General features: G+C 40.9%; 1 protein-coding gene and 1 long non-coding RNA gene across 2 annotated transcripts in view; one reads left to right on the top strand and one right to left on the bottom strand.

Moving 5' to 3' along the window:
• The window catches only part of nf2a (NF2, moesin-ezrin-radixin like (MERLIN) tumor suppressor a), a 57154-nt gene that overhangs the window by 26620 nt on the left and 8445 nt on the right, over window positions 1-22089 (bottom strand). The window contains exons 4-12 of the mRNA XM_029716336.1: window positions 21305-21388; window positions 13821-13889; window positions 13520-13602; window positions 12796-12871; window positions 7950-8084; window positions 7639-7713; window positions 6498-6611; window positions 6163-6285; window positions 5493-5710 (exon numbers count right to left, since the gene is read on the bottom strand). Of these exons, the coding sequence (XP_029572196.1) occupies window positions 5493-5710; window positions 6163-6285; window positions 6498-6611; window positions 7639-7713; window positions 7950-8084; window positions 12796-12871; window positions 13520-13602; window positions 13821-13889; window positions 21305-21388 (977 nt within the window). The remainder of the gene's footprint in view (window positions 1-5492; window positions 5711-6162; window positions 6286-6497; window positions 6612-7638; window positions 7714-7949; window positions 8085-12795; window positions 12872-13519; window positions 13603-13820; window positions 13890-21304; window positions 21389-22089) is intronic.
• LOC115164143 (uncharacterized) lies at window positions 17758-18443 on the top strand. The gene is made up of 3 exons (XR_003869881.1): window positions 17758-18043; window positions 18128-18248; window positions 18342-18443. It is a non-coding gene; the product is annotated as an uncharacterized LOC115164143 (long non-coding RNA).

The following is a 22089-nucleotide window of genomic DNA, read 5'->3' as shown; positions in this document are numbered from 1 at the left end:
TCTTAATATTAACTCTTGCAGTAAAATTATACACAATGTGAATTGACTCAGGAGCGGAAAAATAGGATTTATTATTTCGGCATCTAGCGAGAATGCGGAGTTAAGTACTGTCTGAAGAGGTGCCATCGTTAAAGTTGATAGTATTTAAAGCACAAAATATCTGTAGGTATTTTATTTTTTTTACCTTTATTTAACTAAGCAAGTCAGTTAAGAACAAATTCTTATTTACAATGACGGCCTACCCCGGCCAAACCCTAACCCGGACGACACTGGGCCAATTGTGCGTCGCCCTATGGGACTCCCAATCACGGCCAGTTGTGATACAGCCTAGAATCGAACCAGGGTCTGTAATGACACCTCAAGCTCAGATGCAGTGCCTTAGACCCTTGCGCCACTCGGGAGCCCCAAATATGCATCCAAACTGATCTGAAATCTTAGCAGAAACATGTTACGTTGTTTTCACAGCTTTCTATTTATTTATAACCGGTCCAACTGATGCCATTTGGACATTTTGCACAGAAAATCTTTCCCATATTTTTTGTTGTTGGGTTATTGCATTTTCTCCCCGGTCCCTAAATGTCTTTGCGCTGCAAAAGGAGAGCTGACAGAACTTTATCGATGTATGCTTCAATCTAGTTGACATTTGATCATTTATTACCTTCCGGTGAGCAACGGTTTATTTAGTCTTCTAGGGCAACATACACTGAGTGTACAAAACATTAAGAATGCATTCTTAATATTGAGTTGCACTCCCCTTATTCCCTAAGAATAGCCGCAATTTGTCAGGACATGGACTCCACAAGGTCTCAAAAGCATACCAAAAGAATGCTGGCCCATGTTGACTACAATGCTTCCCACAGTTGTGTCACGTTGGCTAGATGTCCTTTGGGTGGTGGACCATTCTTGATACACATGGGAAGCTGTTGTGTGAATACCCGGCAGCATTGCGGTTCTTGACACAAACCGATGCGCCTGGCACCTACTACCATAGCCCGTTCAAAGTCACTTAAATATTTTGTCTTGCCCACTCACACTCTGAATGGTACACAATCCATTTCTCAATAGTCTCAAAGCTTAAAAATCCTTATTTAATCCTCTCCTTCAGCTAAACTGTTTGAAGTGGATTTAACAAGTGAAATCAATAAGAGACCATAGCTTTCACCTGGTCAGTCTCATGGAAAGAGCAGGTGTTCTTAATGTTTTTTACATTAGGTGTACAATGACAGAAGAGAAGCTGCATTTATCTAATTATAGACAAGTTAACTAACAGTCTACCAAAATGATAAGCATGAACATATCTAAATTAGGCAACAACAAAAAAATGTAATAATAATGTCATCACATACAGTATAGCCGGGAGGTTACGGATGGGTTATTAGCAATTGTGGGAGGGTGTGGGTGAACAAACATCTGGCCCATGCACCACTAGCGTGCATGTGTCCAGGGGCGGAACTTCAATGGGTGTGCCGCACCTATGGCAGCCAATGCAAAGAGCCCCCCAAAAATGGTCACAAGCAGAATAGAAGGTGGGGTATTACAACAACAAAAAAGCAATACTCTGTAAATCAGGTAGCGATTGCCCATACTGAATAAGATTTTACACAGGAGGGGGGCCCCTGGCTATGCCTTGCACCCATGAGAGTGAAAGCTAAGCTCCGCCCTGCACGTGTCCAGCTGCATCACAACAAAACACAAAAATGTTAACTTAATCTAACTTCACAACAAAAGTCTGGCAAAACTTTAAACTGTTTTACCATTGAGCACCACATTGAAAGCACGTGTTCAACTTTATTGGTCATTATCCAATTAGATAATGACCAATATTCGGTCGGGACGATATTTATGGCAGTATTAGCCTATCGGCCCTTGAGTATTGGCGCAGCTGATCTCCCCTTTATAGTGCCAGCGCACTTGCCTCGTGTGAAACTCCTGCAAGCTGGAGCAACTCATTGCTAGTTAGCCTGTCCTCGAGGAACCTCTGGGCTGCTTGCCCAGCTACCCACTCATGCTGAATATAAATGTAGCACACTTTAATAACTCCCCATGGAATGTAGAAAGTATTAATTAATTTACTGTTAGGCAGTGTTGTACTCGAGTCCAGTCTCGAGACCACATATTGAGTGTCTCAGTCTTGTCTGTTTCGGATACATTTGCACTCGATCTTGACTCCGTCTCGGACAGTGAGGACTAGGTAATTTTTTCCTGAGACCAGCGGAGTAAAAATCTCAATCAGCTTCCATTTAATCAGAGCATAAAACCGCTTAGCCAGGCCAAATATATACTCTCCTTTCCTGAAACATTATCTTAACAGCCTTTATATCTATTATAGACACGTTAGCGCAGTGCCGAACCTACAGTGAAAGGAAAAAAGTATTTGATCCCCTGCTGATTTTGTACATTTGCCCACTGACAAAGAAATGATCAGTCTATAATTTTAATGGTAGGTTTATTTGAACAGTGAGAGACAGAATAACAACAAAAAAATCAAGAAAAACGCATGTGAAAAATGTTATAAATTGATTTGCATTTTAAGGAGGGAAATAAGTATTTGACCCCTCTCAATCAGAAAGATTTCTGGCTCCCAGGTGTCTTTTATACAGGTAACGAGCTGAGATTAGGAGCACACTCTTAAAGGGAGTGCTCCTAATCTCAGTTTGTTACCTGTATAAAAGACACCTGTCCACAGAAGCAATCAATCAATCAGATTCCAAACTCTCCACCATGGCCAAGACCAAAGGATGTCAAGGACAAGATTGTAGACCTACACAAGGCTGGAATGGGCTACAAGACCATCGACAACCAGCTTGGTGAGAAGGTTACAACAGTTGGTGCGATTATTCACAAATGGAAGAAACACAAAATAACTGTCAATCTCCCTCGGCCTGGGGCTCCATGCAAAATCTCACCTCGTGGAGTTGCAATGATCATGAGAACGGTGAGGAATCAGCCCAGAACTACACGGGAGGATCTTGTCAATGATCTCAAGGCAGCTGGGACCATAGTCACCAAGAAAACAATTGGTAACACACTACGCCGCAAAGGACTGAAATCCTGTAGCGCCCGCAAGATCCCCCTGCTCAAGAAAGCAGATATACATGCCCGTCTGAAGTTTGCCAATGAACATCTGAATGATTCAGAGGACAACTGGGTGAAAGTGTTGTGCTCAGATGAGACCAAAATGGAGCTCTTTGGCATCAACTCAACTCACCGTGTTTGGAGGAGGAGGAATGCTGCCTATGACCCCAAAAACACCATCCCCACCGTCAAACATGGAGGTGGAAACATTATGCGTTGGGGATGTTTTTCTGCTAAGGGGACAGGACAACTTCACCGCATCAAAGGGACGATGGACGGGGCCATGTACCATCAAATCTTGGGTGAGAACCTCCTTCCCTCAGCCAGGGCATTGAAAATGGGTCGTGGATGGGTATTCCAGCATGACAATGACCCAAAACACACGGCCAAAGCAACAAAGGAGTGGCTCAAGAAGAAGCACATTAAGGTCCTGGAGTGGCCTAGACAGTCTCCAGACCTTAATCCCATAGAAAATCTGTGGAGGGAGCTGAAGGTTCAAGTTGCCAAACGTCAGACCTCTGAAACCTCTGACTTGGAGAAGATCTGCAAAGAGGAGTGGGACAAAATCCCTCCTGAGATGTGTGCAAACCTGGTGGCCAACTACAAGAAACGTCTGACCTCTGTGATTGCCAACAAGGGTTTTGCCACCAAGTACTAAGTCATGTTTTGCAGAGGGGTCAAATACTTATTTCCCTCATTAAAATGCAAATAATTTTATAACATTTTTGACATGCGTTTTTCTGGATTCTTTTGTTGTTATTCTGTCTCTCACTGTTCAAATAAACCTACCATTAAAATTATAGACTGATCATTTCTTTGTCAGTGGGCAAACGTACAAAATCAGCAGGGGATCAAATACTTTTTTTCCCTCACTGTATAGGCCTTCAGTGTGTGACATGTTCTTGATTCTGAAGACAGCAACTAATACCAGCACACTCATGTAGGAGTGCACTTTTTGTAAAACGCAAAGGGCCAGTGGTGTAGTTGAGTCTAAACGCAGGTATAAGCCGTATATACCCACTTTTTTTTCAGTGGTTTTGAGTGACAATTGGAAAAATCTATAGGATTTTTTTGTTTTTTAAAATAGGAAATCACTGAAATCCTTCGCTGGGAACTTTTGTCAATTTGAGTATACCCACTTCTCCAGGCACCACTACATATGGGCGATGGAAAGACGGCAGTCACACACAACATGATGATAAAGGACAAGCAGTCCATAAACTCTGACATAATAAGCCAGTAGCTCCCAATCGTAATACAACCAATACAAAAACATTTCTGAAATATGAACACAGAAATACTATACATTTTGAACTCTTATGGTGATTTGACTAAATTGCAAGCACAGTCTTGAATTGGACGCATTTTTCTGGTCACGGACCCCTTGTCCCCCTCCGGTCTTCACTCGGACTCGATTTGCTCTGGTCTTGAATCAGTCTCGCTTTAGGTGATCTCGAACACAACACTGCTGTTAGGCAAAACAATGTCCATACAGGCTGCAGCACTTCAAAGCAACATACCGGTAGCTTGCTTGCCAACTAGCTAGGTTAACAAAATTCCGCATTCATAAAGCTTACTTTGCTAGTTATGACGCTAACATCAGTTCACTACCCTAAAACTGATAGCTAATAATACTAAATATACTCATTTCAAAGCTGATTATCCATGACTTTCCCTTGCTGAGCCAAAATGCCTGGCTACAAGATTAACAAGTGGTTTCTTTTCTCTTTCACAGAAGTGACTTAGTTTTCTTTTAAAGTGTTGATCAGTAGGCTTAACATGGTCCCAAATTAAAAGGAACACCCATTGTTTGTCATCTGTAGCCCCATAGACTGAAATAAGCCAAAACGACCTCAATAACTGCATGCACACAGTCCTATTGAATATGAATTCACCTGTATTGTGAGTACGCCTATGCCATCTTGATTTACCCAGTTTATCATTATGTTGTTACATTGTTAAAAACAAAGTTTACCCAGTTTACCATTATGTTGTTACATTGTTAAAAACAAAGTCAAATTGGTTGTATTATTGATTTGTTAATGCATACATGGCTGTCTCTGGGAAAAATGTACCATCAAAATGTTTACATTTAATTATATTTATTATCATCATAAAATATCTGCCATTGGCCTCCTTGTCCCCAAAAATCAGTAACTGCCCTTAAAAACCCATATTGGTCGTTCTCTACATCCAATGCACATCTTGTTGTGCTATTTTTCACCCAAAGAAAATAAATTGAAGTTAAGCAACATTTTTTTACTTTACAATTTTGTAATTTAGCAGACGCTCGTATCCAGAGTAGTGAGTGCATACATTTTCATACTGGTCCCCTGTGGGAATCGAACCCACAACTCTGGCATTGCAAGGGCCATTCTCTACCAACTGAGGCACACGGGACCATCCATTTGACTCACCTCCTCTCTGACTCATCAGCCATCTTGAGGGCCATCATCTCCGCCTCCAGCATCTTCTGCTCCATCATTCTCCTCTCCTCCTCTGAGCGGATGGCTGTCACCTTGATACGCTGCATTTCGGCCTCGGCCTCACTAGCCTTCTGGGACAGCAGCTTCGCTTCCTCCTCAGCTATCTGGGCCTTCTCAGCCAGGAGATCTGCTGTCTCCTCAGAACGAAGCTAGAGAGGGGGACAGAAACAGACATAACATGTTCATAGAAGTTAATAAACATTCATAAAGCAGTTTAGCCTCCTCAGCTGGTCTGCTGTCTCCCCACTATGCAGCTACATAGAGGGATGGAAAGAGACAAGGCCTTCATAAGCATTTCATATGCAGTTCACAAACATTCATAAAGCAGCTACGTGGGCCTGCTGTCTCATCTGAAAGCAGTAAGAGGGAGGGAGGGGAGGGTAAGAGAGTAAGACACACAAATCATTAACCACATATTGTGCCTTAGCAGAACGATTACAAAAACTAAATTATTTTGATTAACAATCTTTAAGCATCAGGACCCAAAATCCCTGGTTAAACCATCCCTTTTCCAAGTGAAAAATCTATTTATATATAAGATGTGTCTGGGTCTAGGAACACCCCACTGGGTTTAAAAAAAGGAACACCCCACTGTTCTTACCAGAGCGTCATTGGCCATGTGGGCTTCATCCTGTAGCTGTATCAGTCTCCTTTCCAGATCGTCCCTGGCTCTTTCTGCCACCTCCCTCAGGTGCTTCTCCCTCTCTAACCGCTGCCTCTCCACCTAGACACAGACAGAGAGAGGCGGGGGCGTGAGCAGGTTACAGGTTTGACCGAGAGCGACATAGTCAGGATCACAAAGAGACAGAGGACAAAGGTAACGAGGAACAAGGGGGACAAGAGCTGCAGCTGTAAGGGCAGAAAGAGGAGCACAGAGACCGTAGGGGTGGTAAACCACCATGTCTCTTCCAACGACTCAGCCTCCATTGCTCATACCCGTTTCCTGGCCCTCTCCTCTCGGGCCTGGGCCTTCATCTGTTGCACCTCTAGAGAGTCCACCCTCCTCCTCCGCATGAACAGGTCATGGTTCCCCATGCACAACTGCAGGATCTAGAGAGGAACAATTAGGTGAGTTTAAAGGTCCAATGCAGCCATTTTCATCTCAATATCAAATCATTTCTGGGTAACAACAAAGTACCTTACTGTGATTGTTTAGATTTTTGTTATTAAAAAATTAAATGCTTCTTAGCAAAAAGCAATTTCTCAAGCAAGAGAGGGGCAAGGGTTGGGATGGGAAAACTGAAAACTGGCTGTTATTGGCAGAGAGGTTTGGAACTCTTTCGTATTGGTCTATTAACTAATTTGAGGTCATCAGGCAGGCCAAAGCTCCATCCCAACAAAACAGGCTGATATTTCAGGCGGTCTTTTCAAACAGCTCTCACACTAAAAGGGCAGTATCAACATTTTCAGAATTTCATAGTATTATTCCAACCCTTATAGTGTGGAAATATAAACTGAGTGTACAAAGCATTATGAACACCTTCCTAATATTGAGTTGCACCCTGCCTTTTGCCCTCAGAACAGCCTCAATTCATCGGGGCATGGACTCTACAAGGTGTGAGAAGCGTTTAACAGGGATGCTGGCCCATATTGACTCCAACGCCTCCCACAAGTTGGCTGGATATCAAGTTGGCTGGATATCCTTTGGGTGGTGGATCATTCTTGATACACACAAGAAACTGTTGAGCGTGAAACTCAGCAGCGTTGCAGTTCTTGACACGAACCAGTGCACCTCACACCAACTACCATACCCTGTTCAAAGTCACTTAAATATTTTGGCTTGCCCAATCACCCTCAATGGCACAAATACACAATCCATGTCTCAAGGCTTAAAAATCCTCCCCTTCATCTACACTGATTGAAGTGGATTTAACATGTGACATCAAAAAGGGATAGACTGACCAGGTGAATCCAGGTGAAAGCTATGTCATGGAAAGAGTTTTGTACATTCAGTGTATAAAAGACAGGAAATCAAGTTTCAAAATCAAGCACTGGGCCTTTAAAAGCAAGAATCTAGCTCTCACATAATACAGTCAACAACAAAAAAAGCATGTTTAGTTTTCATCACTGTACTCACCAACTTGTTAACCCTCAACTTGGAGGAGTTGAACTTGAACACGTCTGTTTTCTTGTCCAGAGGCTTTATGGCAAACTTGATCAGAAAGACGACAAGACACATTAAAACCTCAAAGTAAGAAGTTACACAAACTGTAAAAACAGACTTGTTCGATTCAGGGTTGGGGTCAATTCCATTTAAATTCAATCAACTCAGAAAGTAACCTGCATTAAATTAGAATTTCTGTTTAATTCCCGAGTTGACTGGATTGAAATGGAACTGACCCCAATCCTGGTCCAATTTCAGAGGCTGTAGTAGTAACGATCCAGTACCTCTCTGTCGCTGTAGGAGATGTTGCGAATCTCATTCCAGGGGAAGGAACATTTGGGGGTTAACTTGTTGTCTGGATCGTAGATATGTAGACCCAAGGCATCCACTCCCAGCAGGAGATCTGTTCCCTTCTTGTTCTGGGGGAAATAAAAGAACAGTGACAAATGAAGAAAGTGAGGATGAAACAAAGAAAGTTAACCACACACCCTATTTGTATGTGTCCTTTTATTTAACTAGGCAAGTCAGTTACGAACAAATTATTATTTACAATGACCCTAATGAAGAACATATATCACGCAATCAGCTTTTCCGGAAGGAATAACCTCACCCACAAGGGTGCGTTCTCAGCCCTCTCCTGTAGTCCCTGTTCACCCACGACTGCGTGGCCATGCACGCCTCCAACTCAATCATCAAGTTTGCAGACGACACTACAGTGGTAGGCTTGATTACCAACAACGACGAGACGGCCTACCGGGAGGAGGTGAGGGCCCTCGGAGTGTGGTGTCAGGAAAATAACCTCACACTCAATGTTAACAAAACAAAGGAGATGATCGTGGACTTCAGGAAACAGCAGAGGGAGCAGCCCCCTATCCACATCGACAGGACAGTAGTGGAGAGAGTGGAAAGTTTTAAGTTACTTGGCGTACACATCACGGACAAACTGAAATGGTACACCCACACAGACAGCGTGGTGAAGAAGGCGCAGCAGCACCTCGTCAACCTCAGGAGGCGGAAGAAATTCGGCTTGTCACCAAAAACACTCACAAACTTTTATAGATGCACTATCAAGAGCATCCTGTCGGGCTGTATCCCCGCCTGGTACGGCAACTGCTCCGCCCATAACCGTAAGGCTCTCCAGAGGGTAGTGAGGTCTGCACAACGCATCACCGGGGGCAAACTACCTGCCCTCCAGGACACCTACACCACCCGATGTCACAGGAAGGCCAAAAAGATCATCAAGGACAACAACCACCCGAGCCACTGCCTCTTCACCCCGCTATCATCCAGAAGGCAAGGTCAGTACAGGTGCATCAAAGCGGGGACCGAGAGACTGAAAAACAGCTTCTATCTCAAGGCCAAACAGCCATCACTAACATTGAGTGGCTGCTGCCAACATACTGACTCAACTCTAGCCACTTTAATAATGGAAAAATGTATGTAATAAATGTATTACTAGCCACTTTAAACAATGCCACTTTATATAATGTTTACATACCCTACATTACTCATCTCATATGTATATACTGTACTCTATACCATCTACTGCATCTTGCCTACGCCGTTTGGCCATCACTCATTCATATATTTTTATGTACATATTCTTATTAATTCCTTTACACTTGTGTGTGTATAAGGTAGTTGTTGTGAAATTGTTAGGTTAGATTACTTGTTAGATATTACTGCATGGTCAGAACTAGAAGCACAAGCATTTCGCTACACTCGCATTAACATTTGCTAACCATGTGTATGTGCCAAATAAATTTGATTTGATCTCCACCCGTCACAGCCAGAAGAGGACTGGCCACCCCTCAGAGCCTGGTTCCTCTCTAGGTTTCTTCCTAGGTTCCTGCCTTTCTAGGGAGTTTTTCCTAGCCACCGTGCTTCAACATCTGCATTGTTTGGGGTTTTAGACTGGGTTTCAGTACGGAACTGTGACATCGGCTCATGTAAAAAGGGCTTTAAATACATTTGACTGAGTTTTCAATTTAGTCATTGTCTTTTGTTTGGAGCACTCCTGTCAATGTTGAATAATAACCTGCAGGTTGCAATGGTTTTATTTGTTGGCTTTATGTAGGCTATTTTTACATAGTTGGCAAAGGCAATACAATTTACTTTGTAGGTTGGTATCGTTTTCATTTAGATAGAATTTTAATTAACCACATGACAATGGTAGATACAAAGACGTTACTATGAATTAAATTAAACTGTTTCACGAAAATGTGCATATGAAAACCACAATTGGCACACAGATCGGTAGAAATGGTAAGATAAATTGGCATTCCACATAAATTGGCATTCCACATGAGTAGCCTATTACCGGCAACTTCAAGAGAATAGTTAAGTCAAGTTAAGGTTTTTTCCTTCTGGTCTAGATCTCTGGCGCCCTCGAGGCATTTCTTATTTCATCAAACCTGATGACTTTTAGTCGGGGAAAACCCTAATAAGTTTAAAGGATAATAATTGTAAAAAATTATAAACTACTACTAGTTTGATGGTTGTAGCCATCAAATTGTCCCATTTAACAATCACTCATATTAGCAAACTTATTTAATTTCAAAGGCTACTTATCATAATGAACAATATCAGCAAAATTCCTGCAATAGGTGTCGATAATTCCCAGCTCTAATTCATTACTCTGATAGATACAAGGTACCGTTCATCTTAACCTACATTAATTACTCATGTTGAGAAAGTTTGATGTGGTACTTAGAATGCCCCGGTCTTTTAGAGTAGACATTGATCACTGCAGTAGGCTATATTATCTCACTTCAAGAGAGAAATTGATTCCATGAGACATGATATATTAAAAGGGATAATCGACCCCCAGAAATAAAAATGATGATACTCCTGTCAATTTGATGAAAGCCTATGTACTATCAGTGGGTAAAATACAAAAGATCGCCAAATCAACCAATAAATGGTATGGTCATACTTGTCTGGAACACATCCATCAGTTTATCGTCATGACAAAGTATATATTTCGCTTAGATGTGCTCAATCTAAACAGTGTATGAATTTATTCAACTTAGTTTCTCCTTCAAGTACCATCTAGCAATGCACCCTGTGTATCTGTGGGAAAGGGCCCTTCTCGCCATAGCAACATACTGCAATCGCTCTGGTCAGAGCAAACTGCAAGTTGAACTCTGATAGACTCCTAAATTGATAGTGCGGTTTGTTTAAGCAATTTTATAGCTAGCTAGTAACACTGAACAAAAACATAAATGCGACATGTAAAGTGTTGGTCCCGTGTTTCAGTAAAATCTTTGAAATTGTTTGCATGTTACGTTTCTACACTGAACAAAAATATAAAACGCAACAATTTCAAAGATTTTACTGAGTTACAGTTCATATAAGGAAATCAGTCAATTGAAATAAATTCATTAGGCCCTAATCTATGGATTTCACATGAATGGGAACACAGATATACGTGCTTCTACATCTGCATTGCTCGCTGTTTGGGGTTTTAGGCTGGGTTTCTGTATAGCACTTTCTGGCATCGGCTGATGTAAAAAGGGCTTTATAAATACATTTGATTGATTGATCTGTTGGTCACATACCTTAAAAAAAATAAGTAGGGGCGTGGATCAGAAACCTAATCAGAATCTGGTGTGACTACCATCTGCCTCATGCATCTCCTTCACAGAGTTGATCAGTCTGTTGATTGTGGCCTGTGGATTGTTGTCCCACTCCTCTTCAATGGCTGCGAAGTTACTGGATATTGGCAGGAACTGGAACACACTGTCGTACGCATCGATCCAAACATGCTCAATGAGTGACATGTCTGGTGAGTATGCAGGCCATGAAAGAACTGAGACATTTTCAGCTTCCAAGAATTGTGTACAGATCCTCGCAACATGGTGCCGTGCGTTATCATGGTGAAACACGAGGTGATGGCGGCGGATGAATGGCACGACAATAGGCCTCAGTATCTCATCACAGAATCTCTGTAGTCAGGTCAAGACTTTGGTGACTACAAGCACGTAGATGAGCTTCCCTGAGACAGTTTCTGACAGTTTGTGCAGACATTCTTCAGTTTCATCAAGTGGCTGTTTTCAGACATTCCGGCAGGTGAAGAAACCGGATGTGGAGGTCCTGGGCTGGTATGATTACATGTGGTCTGCGATTGTGAGACCGGTTGGATGTAATTCTCTAAAAACGATGTTGGAGGTGGCTTACGGTAGAGAAATTCCCATTAAGTCTCTGGCAACGGCTCTGGTGGACATTCCTGCAGTCAGCATGCCAACTGCATGTTCCCTCAGAACTTGTGGCATTGTGTGTGTGACAAAATGCACATTTTAGAGTGGCGTTTTATTGTCCCCAGCACAAGGTGCACCTGTGTAAAGATCATGTTTAATCAGCTTCTTGATATGCCACACCTGATGGATTATCTTGGCAAAGGAGAAATGCTCACTAACTGGGATGTAAACAAATTTGTGCAAAAAAATGTAAGGCACATTTTAAAAATTTCTGGCTTTTATTTTAACTCATGACATTTATATTTTTGTTCCGTGTACTTCATATACTGATATTGACTGGTATTATTGTGTGTAACTACGTTTGCTAGCTAGCCCAGATAGAGCATTGCATTGTGGGTTTTGTAGTAGACTTGAGCTACAACAGATGTCCACATGTTGCTACCAACCTTGTTATAATGAGAAAAATTAAACATCCCCACATTTTTTCCCCCACAGTGTAATTTAACACTGTTAATCATAGGAATGAGTGGTTTGGGGTGGATTATCCCTTTAAAGAACATCATGATGAAGTAGTAATACTGCAGTAAACCATGGTCACTTTTCATATTAGTCACTCATGACAGAGTGTTAGATTTGGTTCTCGGTGCTGAGATTACTTTTATAAAGCTAAAATCAATCTCACTATATTAGGATCCAGATATTTTATACTACAACCTCCTGAAGTTCAAATGAATATAGGATTCAACTTTCACCTTATTTCTTCATTTGAGGATAATAGCTTTTTATTGGCTTACTGATGGATGAATCATCCAGGATGATGTTTATCATACCTTTCCATGAGCTTAACGCTTCTAACGTTTCTATGGGCTTATTGTACGGGCTTAACACCTCTCTCTTTGATTGGAAACAAGCAGAAAAGGTTCAGGCTCACCCTGATGGGAAAGTAACTGATGCCGTACATCTCCAGGTCCTGAGCTATTTTTAAGTACTCCATCTCAGCATCTTCCCTGTGTCAGGAGAAGAGAAGACGAGATCAGAACATCATGTGTCAATGAGAGAGACCTCTTTCTAACTCATGCGTCATCACGTGTAATAGAGCAGTGGTTCCCAACCCTAGTCCTCGAGTACCCCCAACAGTACACATTTTTACTGTAGCCCCGCACAAGCACACCTGATTCAACATCAGCAGGGGGTTTCACACTAATGTAGAGTGTAATTCCCTGAATGCACTTGAAGTCACACTATGTGGTTTAGGCAGATAAACAAATTCTGCTGCAACTTCAAACAGCCAGTTACGTTGTAATGTCGTGATGAAAGTAAATTTAAATATTTTTTCTCCTTCTAGGTTGTCAGATCTGACTCTTCTTCTGGGTCATCTCCAGTAAGAAACAACATTTGCATACTTTGACAAAAAACACAACGTTGACACTCGTTTCACTTTTATCTGATGTTCTTTTGATCTGGCTGGCAAATACAAGCAAGAGGATAGATCCACAAGTGCATTTTCATGTGTGCCTTCTTTGGTGTTAGCCCGAGTACATAAGCCTAATTCTAAGCAAGGGAGTAAAAAACTCCTAAGCACTGAAAACTGTCATAGAGAATCAGTGAAGACAGACACTTTATCCCTAGACTGGTATATGACATTGCAGCTTTACCTTGTCCTCCCTCTATGCTCAGCATAACAAGAAGTGATTCTCTCCTCCCACATCTCTGCTGTCATTTGGTAAAGGTTGATCACCTAAGAAACAGAGGATAGGTAGTCACAACAATCACTCAAACCTTTATGCAAAATATATGCAGTACAATAACAAAAACATGTCTTTGTACATGTGTTCAAGGAAAACTTTATTACCGTCATTGATAATGTCCTTACCATTTCTGGCAGAAATTAAAACTACTAGGTTACTACGGTGGTGCTTATGTATTACAGCTAAAAGACTAATGGCAGTCACTCACCCTCTTTGGTAAGAGTTCCTCTTGAGCCAGAAAGCCTAGTTTGTGGACATTGGGGTCATAGTCTCCATACTGCAAAGTCAAGAGCAAAAGCAGTTAAAAGATAATGGTCAGGCCAGGATAACAGCCAATAGAGATAATATGATAGTATATCCCTATCCTTTTATGAAGTTTATGATGTGATAAAGTCACAGTATTAAGATGAGAGATTAATCGGTCAAAATGAACAGGGTCAGGTCTTCCATCAACACACAGACTAATTTACTTGCAGCACACACATACCCCTTCCTGGTCGTCAGGAAATGGTGACATTACATAATGTCATTAAGATATGGTTCACAAATGATAGAGAGGAATAACAATGGACGAGAGAAGGGAATGTCAAATACCTTCAGTGGTGACACGAAAATTACCACCCCCGGGCCAGAGAAAACTGTGGTAGTTCCTTTATAATGCAGTGTTTATTTGTGTGTGTGTGTGCGCGTGTGTCAGGAACACAGTTTCAGGACTGGTACAAAAAGGCCAAAGAAAATGGGTCTAAAATGTATGTACGGACCAAAAACTTATGGGACCTGATGATAACGGCAGGTAGCCTAGTGGTTAGAGCATTGGGCCAGTAACCGAAAGGTTGCTGGATAGAATCCCCGAGCTGACAAGGTAAAAATCTGTCATTCTGCCCCTGAACAGTTCCCCGGTAGGCCATCATTGTAAATAAGAATTTGTTCTTAACTGACTTGCCTAGTTAAATAAAGGTTCAATTTAAATAACAGCTGCTGACCATTTAGCTTTCATCAGTTGGAACTGAATGTGAGTTTCTACCTGGTAACTAGGGAATCATGGTTAATGGCAAATTCATCATCATCAAGAAAAAGGACACAGTAGTAATTTTGGAAGTTTGTTGGATACTGTTGGTTGTTGTAGTTGTGTTGTTACTGTATTTCAATTCTAAACCTTGAATTACATTAACCTAATCAAGACATTCAATCGACAAGAATCCCTTTTATATGACAATTCGCCAATTAATCAAATCATCAATGTCAGCTGCCAGAGCAGCAATGCAGACTAGTAATAACTAGTCGATCGTATCTCAGACCAATTCTGTGTATTGTATTCTATTCACACAGTGGGGTTACAATGCAGGCTGCCTGGTGTGTCACACACTCTCTCCACTCGCTACCCCACTCCCTCTATTCTTCTTCTGCTACCCCTGCTCTACCTAGAGCCAGTGAGTGAATGCCTGGCCAGGCAACTTCCTGCGTTTTTTTGAAGCAGCAGTTGCTTGAAATTACCTGTAAACATGTCTCTGGAGCGAGGTGCCCCGCAGAATACCAAACACAGAATACCAAACACGAGTCTATCCTGCACTGCCTAGCAGAATGATACTTTAGCCTACACACACACACACACACACACACACGTGCATGCACATACACACAAACAAATACACAAACCTTTCTGCTTCCTATAAACCCTTTTTCAGTCTACACTCCTTCAATCTCTCTCCATCTCATGCATGTCAATTAAGCTTTCCACTGCTTATGATGTTCAGTGGTATCTGCTGTCATTGAAATCAGACTACAGATCTTAAATCTAAGTCTGTACGATTGCCCTTAACGCAACCTGCCTATGGGTTAAATCCTGCCAGTTAGAATCACTTGTCTTTCCCCCACTCACTTCGCCTTCATTTTCTTCATAGAGAACATCCCATTCCACACACACACACACACACACACACACACACACACACACACACACACACACACACGGGGGGTGGGGGGGAAATCGATGTAGTTACATATCACAATATTATTTTGACTCCAAGTATCGATTTGTAAATAATAATAAACAATTTCAGGGATGCAAACTGCTGAGGGCCCAAAAAGGTGACACTTTAGTTTTTTGCACTGAAACATGCAAAAAAAATCCCTGCTAGGGGGAAATGCATGTTTTAACTAATTAGACAACAAAGAATATTATCTACATGATCAGTCTCTGTGTGTAAAATAAAAAGTGGTTAATGTGAACCTAACTCACAGCTAAAAAAAAAAAATTCAAGAAATGTTATTTGTTGCCTAGACCTACTGCAAATGACACTTAGGTCTTGAGAAAAAAAACAATACACTAATTTGCAATTAGCCATGACAGCCTTTATAATAGAACGCTTGTGACCACACACATAAATATTGCTCTTGGGGGGGAAAAAAACATCTTAAAGTAGAAATAGAATGAAACAAACAGGCATTCTATTTTTGCTCTATTATAGTGGCCACTATAGTTGACATTGATCAAGTGCACAAGGCTACATGTGTGCAAACATAATGTTCACTGAGTAAAAAAAAGTATAATCCCCCTCACACACGTTACTGTCAAGTTCAACAAAAACAATATCTTTGGGCTACACTGCACATTATTACATTGTACACGTTCTGCATGTGGTTCTACAATGTGCCAACAAAAGTGAGAAAGAGGGAAAGTGTGTGATGTTCCTTTCACCTCTATAGTGGCATCCAGCTTAAGCCAGGCCCAGCTCCAGGCAGCTACACTTGATCCCTGAATCCACTTGTTTAACATGCAACGCCTCATTTTCACCTAATTATCTCATCCTGAAAATTAACCACATACTGTAGAGGGAAAACATTAGTTAACAGATAGTGGTTGGTTCGTTAGCTAATTAACATTTCACAGATTGCCAGGGTCCAGTAAGCAACTAACACGTTATAACTTAAGGAACGGCAAGGAGTCTACACCGAGGTATACACCGAGGTAAAGACAGTTTCAGGTTGGATATTCAACAAATATTCGCCTGTAGTCTTCCTTTCGTCCAACAACAACAGTTAGGGACCGTCAACATAGTGACAAATGAAATTTGTCAAATTTCAATAGCTCTTTAACCATTACTCCTAAAACGTTCAAAACTGGTTGTAGCTAACCCGATGGCATAGACACACATTGCACACACTTTTTTTGGTCGATTTACATCTCGCACTATTTTAAATTATTTATTTACATTTTTTAATTTAATTTCAATAGCTCCTTGGTCATGTGACCTACTGACTTCAAACAAGGTTCAGAATGTACACTCAGTGGGCCTACACATTGCATACCCGTTAGTTTGTCTATTTTCATCTCACACGTTTTTACATTAAATTTGTAAACATTCAAATTTCAATAGCTCCTTGGTCATGTCAACACTTTGGATCCTATTCTTGGACAGTTAGACGACACAATGCATCAATAAAAAAATACTAATTACTGTCCATGAGTAACCTCAACATTGTGAGTCTGTGGGTGTTTGGGCAAATAAAATGCCAACTCAATAAAGTGGCAATTCTACCACTGACTAGTCTCTCATGCCCTTATGAACAGGGACGCAGGGCAATAGTTTTTAATCTAAACCAGACCTTTTTTTACTGGAGTACACTAACCCCTAATTGGGGCTCTTTTCTTGACACACAGTAGCAGTTTAGCAGATAAGAAGTCAAGAAGATCAAAAAGTAAATTGTTGTAAGGGTGTATTAATTCCTGTGCTGGCCCCATTGTCATATCCATTCTGGATTCTGAGTGGTAAAATCATAGCTGAAAAATGACTCTATGTATGTGTATACTGTATGTGGGAATGTCTTATGTCCGTCCTACATGTAGTGTTGATACATGGAATATTCCTCAACTGCATATATCATAATACTTCTATTTGCAATAGCAATTTATGTTCAACAACTGACATTTTCAGATATTATTTTGACAAAGACACTAACACACTTTGGTGCTCACAATTCATTGGCAATTGTGATAGACTTGATGGGCACTGTCATCTGTGATCTTTGTGATATGACTTTCTTTAAGCACGTACTGATGAAACCGTCACTTAATATTTTTTTTTAAAGTCTACAAACGCTCTACATTTATTCACTCTGTGATAGGGTTGGATCCTATATGCTACTTTTATTATTCTCCTGTAAATGGTTCAGTACCTATAATTTAGGCTGTGTGTAGAATGGGGCATAAAGGAAATTACCTCTACTAGATTATTGTGATAAGGAAATCAGCATAAAGTTTTGGCCTGTGTATTCATTTGCCTATAACTAATCAGAACTCCATTGTTTCCATAAAAAAAGAGAATACTTCCAAAATGAGAAGATCCTGCCATGGAAAAGACGACTGGGTGGACATAAAGTGGAAAGGAAGGGAAATAACTCACACCATCAGCTGCGGGGTCTTTAATGCAGGTTTGATAGTTATATTTTCAATAATGAATGGTTAGCTGTTATGTGACAATTAGGTCAAAAACTCTATTTCATTTTTTGGTGTAGATGGCCAAGGAAGTTGCACAGAACTTCCCCAACATCCCCTCCCAAATTGATGTAGAACCTTCACAAAAACACATGGAGCAACTGCGAAAAGAAATGGCTGAGGATATACTAAAAATGTCTGGTATGTAATGACATTTAATTCAAAGTAAATTTTATTTATTTTTATGTAGTTGTGTGGGACAACCATATGTTCAGTTTATGCCTATGATCTCAGAGTTCAACAAAGCCAACAACTGCTTCTTGTGTGCCACTGATAAAGAACCTGGATGTGGCCCAAGGACTGACTGGGTTAGTAACTTTATTTAACATGTTTATAATCTTTTGACAACAGTGACGGCATGTAAGACATTTTATGATATAACACAATGGATGGCTAATTCGTCATACTGAATTGATATTTGATATTATTTATAACGTTTTATGCTTTGTTTTGTTTTAGATTGAATGTTTTACATGCCAACGGTGGTTCCATGTGTTCTGCCTAGGAATGAAAACAAAAGAATTCAGAGTGAAGAACACAAACTAAGTGCAGTGAAAATGTATGCTATACCATGTCCACACTGAAGATGATCTGAAATGTACATCAACCAGGGATAAAGAGAAAGTTTACACTAAAATGTTTTATACTTATTTGAAGTAAAGTGTCTGACATGTTGGAAAAGATTAAAGGTCTACAATCTGTTTAATTTGTCAATATTACATTTTTATTAATTGACTTTCTGGCCACATGTTCAGTATATGTATTGACCTGCAAACCCACTGCAGCCTACCTCACTCTCCATCCCTCCTTTGGACAATTAATAACATGACTCTCGTACTTTGCCCTTTTCCTTTATGGTTGATATTAACGATGAAAGGAGATATCTGTCTCTCTCCTATTGTGTACCGCTGTTAAATACTGTGACAAAATAAAAAAAAACTGGGAAAATAAGTACTTAGAACTACTAATTATTATAGATAAATATTAAAGAAAATGGTTAACACTGGACTGAACCCCCTAATTGTCAAACTAATATTAATGTACAACAACATAGAAGATACATGACTAGATGTTATGCAATATGGGTGTATATCCACTGCACGCTTAGGTGTGTAATTGACATGACCAAGGAGCTATTGAAATTCAAAACTGTGAAAAATGTACATTACACTGAGTGATTTTACAGTACACAAACAAGAGTGTGCAATATATAAGGTTAGTCCGTGGGCATTCTGAAGTTCGTTTGAGTCCAGTAAGTCACATGACCAAGGAGCTATTGAAGTTTAAACTCTGAAAAATGTATGTAAAATCGAGTGAGACGAAAATTGACAAACTAAAGGGTGTACAATATATAAGGGTAGTCAGTGTACATTCTGAACCTTATTTGAAGTAATTAGGTCACATAACCAAGGAGCTATTGAATTTCGAATGTACAGAAAAAGTTTGTACTTTGTACCAATTCAACTAGGAATACAAAATGCATTTCCCACATGTGTATTAGCTTTGGAAAGCGAATTCATGTCCAAATCGTTAAAATAAGACCTGTGCAATGTTGTGCGCAATTTTTCCAACATCATGACACTTATTTGGAGTCTGTGGCTCAAGTGGTTTGAAAGCGCGAATATCCAACTTGAAAGTGTCTTTACCTCGTTGTAGTATACCAGTTAATACTACAGCGAATTTGTTAGGTTACTAATGTTAGCTGTCTGACTTTATTAGCAAGCTAATTTTCGCACCATAAACTCAATTATTTGATCAGATAAGTTGCTAATGTTGCTCAACATTTCTCTGGCTAGCTAATGGGGAATTCGATCCAGCTAGCAATATTCTTAAACTGTGCTAATACTTGTTCCACCACACTTTCTCCCCCACCTCAAACTTTCCAAATGCCAGTAGTTTTTCGGTTGCAGCTCATGAAGTACGCTTCATCAACTTCTCACCCCCGTCTCCGTGGTCAGGTTTCTCACCTAACGTTACCTCTTCGTTATCGTCCAGGGGACTCGCTGCTGTGACGAGCAAGCTGACTTTCCAGAGCACGCGCTGATGCTACAACTAGTAAATTTGTTGGCTCTTCAGTCGCCTGCTTCTCAGAATTATGTTAAGTAAATGATTGGCTGAGCCCTGGATACAGCCAGTATTGCGCCAAACGCGCGTCACTCGTTCGCTTACAGCCAGTAGTGATGTAACACCCCCCCCCAAAAAAAAACTTCTCATCGGAGCTAAACAAATCACGTAGATCAACTACTTTGGATTCAAACGAAAGGTGACTAGTTTGCATCCCTGAACAATGTTTCTTTTTGCTAGGTAGCGTTAGCTAGCGCTAGTCAGCTATACCTGTGCCAAAACCCATGTATTTTTCATTCAGTGGTATCTTGTCCTACATGGCATATCAATAAACTGATTAAACTGCATGATCATTACACATTGCACCTTGTGCTGGGGACAATACAAGACCACACTAAAATGTGAATTTGTTACACAACACCCACATGTATGTGGAGTAAGAAAGTTAAGCAGATAAACTAAAAGACAATCAACGTGGACTGCTGATACACTGAGAGAATGTTACCGTTTCTGCCATGTCCAGTTCAAATGATCTGACAGGAGAGCTGGCCTGATGTGATTTGCGGATAAGAGATGGGATGTGTCCCAAATGACACCCTATATAGTGTACTACTTTTGACCAGAGACATATGGCCTTGGTCAAAAGTACAGCACTATAAAGGGAATCTGGTGCAATTTTGGACACAGGCTTGATCAACGGTCATCCTCTTTCACCCCCAGGCTTCTAAATTGGCATTAGGTGGTGAGGCGTGGGTACTCAGCCAACAAGCCCTTTGAGATGAATCTGTGGTTTCTCTGGAGGACCTCTGTCAAAACCTGCAACTTGTTGTTTCAGAGAATCCCTTTTGGGGGAATCTGGAGACAGACAGGTTTGGAGTGATGCAATCTTTCAGCTGAATGGTGTGGGGAAGTTCATTTGGAGAGTCTTTCTTTGCAAATGACTCCCAAGGCTTGCTGTCAGGAGGGTCATTGAGCTTGGCCCTGTATTGTTCATCTGGGCATTCAATTAATTATAGACGGATAAATGGATGGATAGACTGACGGACCGACGAGGGCTTGGAATGGACAGATGGATGTGTGGACAGACAGGTTTATTGATTGTAAGAGGAAAAAACAGAGTTAGTGATACAGACCTTGGCCTGGACGGCATAGGAGGCCAGCAGCACCGAGGCTTCAGGAGGGCAGTAGATCTCCTCTTCCAGGATCTTATTCTTCACCTGAATGGAAACAAAAGAGTGACAAAATCTGACCTACAATGTAAAAAAAGTTACTCTTCGGATCAACCAAAAAAATTATTACCAGTAAATTAGTTGAAATCGAAAAAACATTCAATTTCCTCAATCTACTACACACAATACCCCATAATGACAAAGCAAAAAAGGTTTATAGACATTTTTGCAAATGTATAAAAAAAATAAAAAAATCACTTTTATGAAATATCACATTTATATAAGTATTCAGACCCTTTAACTCAGTACTTTGTTGAAGCACTTTTGGCAGCAATTACAGCCTTGTGTCTTCTTGGGGTATGACGCTACAAGCTTGGTACACCTTTATTTGGGGAGTTTCTCCCATTATTCTCTGCAGATCCACTCAAGCTCGGTCAGGTTGGATGGGGAGCGTCACTGCACAACTATTTTCAAGTCTTTCCAGAGATGTTCGATCGGGTTCAAGTCTGGGCTCTGGCAGGGCCCCTCAAGGATATTCAGAGACTTGTCCCGAAGTCACTTCTGCGTTGTCTTGGCTGTGTGCTTAGGTTTGTTGTCCTGTTGGAAGGTGAACCTTCGCCACAGTCTGAGGTCCTGAGCGCTCTGGGGCAGGTTTTCAACAAGGATCTCTTCGTTCCTCTTTCCCTCAATCCTGAATAGTCTCCCATTCCATGCCGCTGAAAAACCTCCCCACAGCATGATGCTGCCAC

This window comes from Salmo trutta, chromosome 27 (genome assembly GCF_901001165.1).
Source record: "Salmo trutta chromosome 27, fSalTru1.1, whole genome shotgun sequence".
In the NCBI taxonomy this organism is placed as follows: domain Eukaryota; kingdom Metazoa; phylum Chordata; class Actinopteri; order Salmoniformes; family Salmonidae; genus Salmo; species Salmo trutta.
The sequence above is the reverse complement of the archived record's forward strand: the minus strand, read 5'-3'. Positions and strand labels throughout refer to the sequence as shown.